Consider the following 8,571-nt stretch of genomic DNA (forward strand, 5'->3'; position numbering starts at 1 on the left):
CTCACCTTGGTGCCACTGTGTTATGTTGTGTCGTGGATTTTCAGTGTTTGTGCTTTATTATTATTTATTTATTTTTATTTTTATGATACTGCCTGTAAGGGAAATTCATTTCGTTGTCTCTAACTGAGACAATGACAATAAATTTGAATACAATACAATACAATACAATACAAAAATCCTCTTCCTCAGCACCCCTGCCAATTTGATTCACCCAATCTATATGTAGATTGAAGTCACCCATTATAACCGTTTTGCCTTTGTCGCACGCATTTCTAATTTCCTGTTTGATACCATCTCCAACTTCACTACTACTGTTAGGTGGCCCACCAGCGTTTTCTGCCCCTTAGTGTTTCGCAGCTCTACCCATACCGATTCCACATCCTGCAAACGAATGTCCTTCCTTTCCATTGCGTTAATCTCCTCTCTAATCAGCAACGCTACCCCACCTCCTTTTCCTTTCTCTCTATCCCTCCTGAATATTGAATATCCCTGGATGTTCAGCTCCCAGCCTTGGTCACCCTGGAGCCATGTCTCCGTGATCCCAACTATATCATAGTCATTAATAGCTATCTGCACATTCAACTCATCCACCTTATTACGAATGCTCCTTGCATTGAGACACAAAGCCTTCAGGCTTGTTTTTACAACACTCTTACCCCTTATACAATTATGTTGAAAAGTGGCCCTTTTTGATTTTTGCCCTGGTTTTGTCTGCCTGCCACTTTTACTTTTCACCTTGCTACCTATTGCTTCTACCCTCATTTTACACCCCTCTGTCTCTACGCTCACACATTTAAGAAACCCTTTCCCTTTAACTCCATCCTCCACTATCCCATTCGACACCCCACCCCCCTTATTCAGTTTAAAACCACCCGTGTAGCAGTGGCAAACCTGCATGCCAGAATGCTGGTCCCACACCTGTTAAGATGCAATCCGTCCCTTTTGTACAGTTCCCCCTTACCCCAAAACAGATCCCAGTGATCTAGAATCTAAATCCCTGCCCCGTGCACCAGTTCCTCAGCCACACGTTCAGGTCCCGTATCTCCCTGTTCCTGCTCTCGCCAGCACGAGGAACTGGAAGCAAACCGGAGAAAACAACCCTGGAGGTCCTGCTTTTCAGCATTTTTCCGAGCTCTCTAAAGTCACACTGCAGAATATTCATCCCCTTCTTTCCGACATCGTTTGTGCCGACATGCACTACCACTTCCGGATGTTCACCTTCGCCCTTGAGGATTTTCTGCACTCTGTCCGTGACATCCTGGATCCTGGCACCAGGAAGGCAGCACACCATCCTCGCATCCCGTCTGTTGCCGCAGAAACCCCTGTCCGTACCTCTCACAATGGAGTCTCCCACTACAATGGCGTTGCCTGCCTTAGGCCTTTTTGGTTCTGGCTCAACAGCCCTATTCGCATCACAAGCCAGTCCGTCGCCCAGTGTAAACACCTCTTCTGTCCCAACAGATTCTAAGTGGGTGAACCTGTTCACAAGAGGTACAACACCCGGGGACGTTGGCATTCCATGCTTCCCTCCCTTTCTCACTGTCTCCCACCTTCTCTCTTCCAGTACCTTAGGTGTAACAATCGTACTGTAGGACTTGTCGAGAAACGACTCCATTTCTCGGACGAACCGGAGGTCATCCACTTGCTTCTCCAGTTCCCCAACACGGCCCTTCAGGAGCTCTACCTGGATGCACTTCTCACATTTGTAGCAGCCAGAGGCACCAGCGGTGTCCTTGACCTCCCACATACTGCAAGCATCGCACTGAATCAGCTTGCCTGACATCTCCTTCTTTCGTCTCTACCTCTCAAGCGTATTGCGTGGTCTCCTCTCCTAAGACACTCGAGCCAAAGACTCACACTTCCCTCACTGCCGCTCCCCAAGAGCAGTCTTGCTTAAATTGACTGATAAATTGCCTGGTTTACCAATTTACAAACCAAATTCCTCAGTTTTCAACTGTTTTCCCAGCACTGACTCACTTCTCTCCTCCCACTTGGGCTAGAGCCAATCAGTCGTATCTCTTGCTAAACTCCTGCTGCTGTTGCTCCCAAACTACAGCAGTTCTGAGTAAAGTCTCACATATCACATTATTCCTACAATATTATGTAGCAAGAGTAAAACTAATTCTAACCATGAATTTGATGAGAGGATGTTTGTTAGCTAAAGGCACGAGCAGAGATTCTATATCTTGTTTTCAGTTTATTTATGTTTGATCTTATATTTTCACAATTTATCATACGAGGTTACAAAATTACAATGACAACTTCTTGCAGGAAGATGGACTTTTCTGATAGCTAAAATCTACCTCCTTTTGCCAGAAATGCGAAAAAATATGAACCAAGACAAGACTTTGGAAGTGTATAAGAATATTGAAGAATATGGTAAAACACTGGAGAACGCACACTCCTCACTGATTGTAACTGATGATGAAATTAAAACGAAGGACAGTAACAGAGACAAACGGAGTGAACGTAAGTTCAAGTTCAGAGAGTTAAACGTATCTTTGTCATGCATAGAGATTTATACTATAGACACAAGGAACTGCAGATGCTGGAATCTTGCTCAACACTCGCAGAGTGCTGGAGTAACTCAGCGGGGCAGGCAGCATCTGTGGAGAACATGGATAGGTGACGTTTCTTCAGACTGAATGTGGTGGGGGAGAGAGTGCAGGAAAGAGGCGGGGCATTACAAAGCCTGGCAAATGATAGGTGGAAGGTACACAAAAATGCTGGAGAAACTCAGCGGGTGCAGCAGCATCTATGGAGCGAAGGAAATAGGTGACGTTTCGGGCCGAAACCCTTCTTCAGACTAAAGAAGGTGGATAGGTGGATACAGGTGAGGTGGGGGCTTGATTGACAGATGGGTGGACAAAAGCTACCTTAGTCACTAAGGATCCAGTTTTAAAATATAAAGGGGACCTGAGGGGAAGAGAGAGTTAGATTTAACTCTTAGGGCTAACAGAATCAAAGTATATGGGGAGAAAGCAGGAACAGGGTACTGATTTTGGATGATCAGCCATGATCACATTGAATGGCGGTGCTGGCTCGAAGGGCCGAATGGCCTACTCCTGCACCTATTGTCTATGTTTCTAACCTTTTTCACATGGGGATGGTGGGCAGATAGAACAAGCTGAACACAAACTACTGATTTGCCTCAGACCCCATGCATCTTAATGTTCTGAATCAGCCTACGATGAGCGACTTTATGAAATGCCTTGTAGACAACATCCACCACCCTAGCCTCATAAATCACCTTTGTTACTTCTTCATAAAAATCAATCAAATTGCTAAGACATATGAAAGGTTGAAATGTTTGAATGTCGAGCTGCCAGTTCTGTTCCTATCGTTTCATGTTTCTGTGGAGCACTTTACCCATAATACTCCTTGTATAACCCACCTTCATTAATCTCTCCATGCTTGTCCTTCCTTTGAGATTTACTGGTCATAATCTTGACCTTCCCATCGGTTGGTTCCTCCACTGTCTGATCTGGTTTCTACCCATCTGCTCGCTACTTTAAACCCTCCTGAATATCAATTCTCCCTGGAAAGATATTAATTCCCCTCCAGTTCAGATGCAATCTGTCCCTCTTGTCCAGCCCCTGGAAGAGAGGCCAATAATCTATATTTGAACTTGATCTTCCTGCACCAGCTTCTTAGCCACGTCTTGAACTACACTATCTTTCGATTCCTTTCCTCACTAACATTTGGCAGAGATAGTAATCCTGACATTACAAGCCTGGAAGTTCTGTTTTCAATCTAAATTCTCTTTGCAGGACCTCACCTTCCTTTCTACCTATTTCATTGGAACCAAGATGGACCACAATTCCTGGCTGTTCACCCTCGCTCAGACACATCCTTCACCCTGGTACTAGTGTGAAGACACACTATCTAGGAGTCTCGCTTGTGGCCATGGAAACACCAGCCTGTACCCCTGACTATGCAGTCCCTTATCACTGGGACTCGCCTGGACTCAGTCCTACCATGGACTTGAGTCTGAAGAAGCGTCCCGACCCAAAATATCATCCATCCTTTTTCTCCAGAGATGCTGCCTGACCCGCTGAGTTACTCCAGCACTACCATGGACTTAGTTGTAACATGTCCTACCATGCGTTGTCCTACCATGCATTTAGTCCTATCACGCCGGGACTTACCATGCTGTTCAACAGAGCAATACATGGTGCTGCCATCTTGGCTGCTGCTATGTGCCCCTGAAAGCCCATCACACAACAGGATCCAAAATGGTGCACACATTTGAGTGGGAGAGCCACAGGAGCATGCTGCACTACCTGCCCACCTTTCCTGGCAGAAACCATCTATCTGGCTGCACCTGTAAAGCTACCTCCCTAAATCTACCCTCTCTGCCCCCTGTGTGTCCACCTGTGTGTCCACCTGTGCTCCACCTGTGCTCCACCTGTGTGCTCCACCCTGACGAGCTCAATGCGTTTTACGCACGCTTTGACAGGGAGAATACTGATGTGCCTTCCCGATCCCCCATTTGCTGTGATGGCATTTCAGTCTCAGTCACAGAGGCCGACGTCAGGAAATCCTTCAGAGGGGCGAACCCCCGAAAAGCACCTGGTCCTGATGGTATACCCGGTCGTGTTCTAAAAACCTGTGCGGACCAACTGGCGGGAGTTTTTACGGACATTTTCAACCTCTCACTTCTGAGGTCTGAGGTCCCCACCTGCTTTAAAAGGGCATCAATTATACCGGTGCCCAAGAAGAGTAAGGTGACGTGCCTCAATGACTATCGACCAGTGGCACTAACGCCGGTGGTGATGAAGTGCTTTGAGAGGCTGATCATGGAGCAAATCAACTCCTACCTCGACAAAAACCTGGACCCACTGCAGTTCGCTTACCGCCACAACAGATCAACGGTGGATGCAATCTCGCTGGCCCTCCACTCCGCACTGGACCACTTGGACAACAAAATCTCATATGTCAGGCTGTTATTCATCGATTACAGCTCGGCATTCAACACAATCATCCCCTACAAACTGGTTACCGAACTCGCAGAACTGGGTGTCTGCGCATCCCTCTGCAACTGGATCCTCGACTTCCTCATCCACAGACCACAGTCTGTTCGTATTGGTGGAAATGTGTCAGCCTCGATAACAATCAGCACGGGAGCACCTCAAGGCTGCGTGCTCAGTCCCCTGCTGTACTCACTCTACACCCATGACTGCGTAGCCAACCACAGTGCGAACTCCATCATCAAGTTCGCTGATGACACCACTATTGTGGGGCGTATCACTGATGGGGATGAGTCAGAATATAGAAGGGAGATCGAGCAACTGTCCATATGGTGCCAGCGCAATAACCTGGCCCTCAACACCAGCAAAACCAAGGAACTGATTGTGGACTTTGGAAGGAGTAGGAGGGGGACCCACAGCCCCATTTATATCAACGGGTCGATGGTTGAAAGGGTCAAGAACTTCAAATTCCTGGGCGTGCACATCTCTGAAGATCTTTCCTGGTCCGAGAACACTAACGCAATTATCAAAAAGCTCATCAGCGCCTCTACTTCCTGAGAAGATTACGGAGAGTCGGTTTGTCAAGGAAGACTCTCTCTAACTTCTACAGGTGCACAGTCGAGAGCATGCTGACCGGTTGCATCGTGGCTTAGTTTGGCAATTTGAGCGCCCTGGAGAGGAAAAGATTACCAAAAGTAGTAAACACTGCCCAGTCCATCATCGGCTCTGACCTTCCTTCCATCGAGGGGATTTATCACAGTCGCTGCCTCAAAAAGGCTGGAAGTATCATCAAAGACCCACACCATCCTGGCCACACACTCATCTCCCTGCTACCTTCAGGTAGAAGGTACAGGAGCCTGAAGACTGCAACAACCAGGTTCAGGAATAGCTACTTCCCCACAGCCATCAGGCTATTAAACCTGGCTCGGACAAAACTCTGATTATTAATAACCACTTTCTGCTATTTGCACTTTATCAGTTTATTTATTCATGTGTGTATATATTTATATCGTGGTATATGGACACATTTATCTGTTTTGTAGTAAATGCCTACTATTTTCTGTGTGCTTAAGCAAAGCAAGAATTTCATTGTCCTATACAGGGACACATGACAATAAACTCACTTGAACTTGAACTGTGTGTCCACCTGTGTGTCCACCTGTGCTCCTGTGCTCCTCCTGTGCTCCACCTGTGTGTCCACCTGTGCTCCTCCTGTGCTCCACCTGTGCTCCACCTGTGTTCCACCTGTGTGTCCACCTGTGCTCCACCTGTGTGTCCACCTGTGTGTCCACCTGTGCTCCACCTGTGTGTCCACCTGTGCTCCACCTGTGTCTCCATCTGATCGGTGGAGCTGGACACATCTCCTATGGACATTGTCATCATGGACATTTGACTGCTCATGTATCTGCTTCTACCGCTTCCTCTTGCAGCTCAATCCAGATGTCGACTACCCTCTTAGCTTAACATGCTGAGCATTTCCAGCATTTTACAAATGTTTTTGTACATTTATTGATCAAAAATCTGTTTTCCATTTCAGTTCTGGAGATTAATTGGGATGAACTGGAACTCATTGTTGAAATGGAAAAACTCCCACCTTATCCCAGAAAACCCACAGAAGGATTCAAGATGGTGCTTTGGGGTGTATTTTTTGGTTTTGTTGGCTCCACGTTCTTGGGAGCAATCAGTCTGTATTTCATTGTTAGAATAACGAGGAAAGATTGTTTGGAGATAATGCGTCGCTCGAAAGTGCTTCAACGCAGCAAGCACCGAAGGCGTCCGCTGAAGCAAATGGTGTACTCTTCCGATGATGAGAGTGTGCAAGTGAAAACAAGATCGAAACACCTCAAACGTTACTGCCTGCCTGTTCATGCAGTAAATCAGAACCAAGAAATGGCAAAATCAAAGAGGAGTGGAAACTGAAAAAGCTTGTCCAGCTTTGTTTCAGTCATGATAAAGGAAATGTAAAGAGAATTAAAGACTTTTACTGTGCAGTGTCTGAGATCTTATACCCAAACAGAACACACCAACTGATGTCATGTCTGCCTCAAAGCAGAAAACAAACAAAAAATAACAATGCCAAATATTTCAAAATTCAAATGTCATATTGTGAATGGAATCTTACTTTATTAGCAAGATCAGTGTACAAGTTCAAGTTCAAGTTCAAGTGATTTTATTGTCAAGTGAGCTATTGTACACGATAGAAGATTACAATTAGTTCACTTTCTCAACTCGCCCAGTATGGCCAGGAGTGTTTGCTTGGGTTGTCGAATGTAAGTGGAAAGTATACAGATAATGGAAAGACCCTTGAGTTACAGAGGGAACTTGGGGGTCCAAGTCCATAACTCCCTGTAAGCAACAACAAAGGTGGGTATGGAAGGCATATGGCATGTTTGCTGTCATCAGTCAGGGCACTGAATATAAGAGTCAACTTTATCAAACGTTGATTCAGCTTTATTTGGAGTATGATGTGCAGTTCTTGTGACTCCCACCTACTGTGAGCATGTGGAGGCTGTGGATAGGATGCAGGTTTGCCAGTATATTGCCTAGATTTGGGGGTTCTAATTATAAGGAAAGATTGGAGAAACTTGCATTGTTTCCTACAGAGCCTTGGCGATTGCGGGGTGATCTGATAAAATTATGAGGTTTGGTAGGGTAGATAGTCAGAACCTTTTCCCAGAGTGCTGATGTCAAAGAATCAAAATATCTATCACCTCCTCAGTCTCACTGATGATCCTCAGATCATCCAGCTGCTGCTCTGGTTCCCTAACATGGTCTGTGTTAACGTCCCACACAGGAGACCTTTCATAAGGTCCCACACTGGAGATTAGTGGGCAAAATTGGGTGGTGCGGTATTGACATGAATAGAGAATTGGTTGGCAGACAGGAAACAAAGAGTAAGAATAAACGGGTCCTGTCAGAATGGCAAAGTCATAGTCAAAATCAATTTAATTTGTCACATGCACCCGACGGTGCAGTGAAATGAATTTACCAGCAACGATACACTTAAAAAGAACACACAATACACAATAGAATCCAACACAGACATCCACCACAGCATTCTTCACTGTGCTGGAAGGCAACAAAGTTCAGTCAGTTCTCCTCCTTTGTTCATCCGTGGTCGGGGCCATAAACCCTCCGTATTCTCCGCTACAGACGGCCGGATGTACAGACCCTCTCGTCGTGATGATCAAATCTCCAACGTCGGGACGGTCGAACACACTCCGCGGCTTGGAGCCCTCGAATCGGCACTTTCCTACCATAGACCGCGGCTTCAGGATGTTATGGGCCGCAGGCCGGCGGTCGGAGCTCTTCTCCGGCAAACCCCGGCAAGGGATCCCCAGACTCTGGATGGTAAGTCCACGCCACGCCCGCGGCTAGAAGCTCCGCAGACCACAGCCCCATGATGCCAAAGTCACCAGGCCAGCGATCGGAGCACTCCTCTCAGGTGACCCCTGGCAAGGGTTCGACCGCTCCACGATGTAAAACTCCACGCTGCGCCCGCATGTCCCTGATGTTGGGGGAGTCCAGAACCAAGGGCCACAGTCCAAGAGTAAAGGGGAGACCATTTAAAACTGAGATGAGAAAAAATGTTTTCATCCAG

At 46.6% G+C, this 8,571-nt stretch overlaps 1 protein-coding gene across 4 annotated transcripts in view; it reads left to right on the forward strand.

The window, feature by feature from the left end:
- tmdd1 (transmembrane and death domain 1) overlaps positions 1-6,964 on the forward strand; it is a 29,249-nt gene extending 22,285 nt beyond the window's left edge. For 3 of the 4 annotated variants that reach the window (XM_033042998.1, XM_033042999.1, XM_033042997.1), the window contains 2 exons: positions 2,317-2,469; positions 6,508-6,964. In XM_033042998.1, the coding sequence (XP_032898889.1) occupies positions 2,317-2,469; positions 6,508-6,890 (536 nt within the window). In that variant the 3' untranslated portion in view covers positions 6,891-6,964. The remainder of the gene's footprint in view (positions 1-2,316; positions 2,470-6,507) is intronic. The other variant, XM_033043000.1, reaches the window with a different exon arrangement.
- Positions 6,965-8,571: the final 1,607 nt, after the last annotated feature.

Source organism: Amblyraja radiata, chromosome 24 (assembly GCF_010909765.2).
Source record: "Amblyraja radiata isolate CabotCenter1 chromosome 24, sAmbRad1.1.pri, whole genome shotgun sequence".
Taxonomy (NCBI): Eukaryota; Metazoa; Chordata; class Chondrichthyes; order Rajiformes; family Rajidae; genus Amblyraja; species Amblyraja radiata.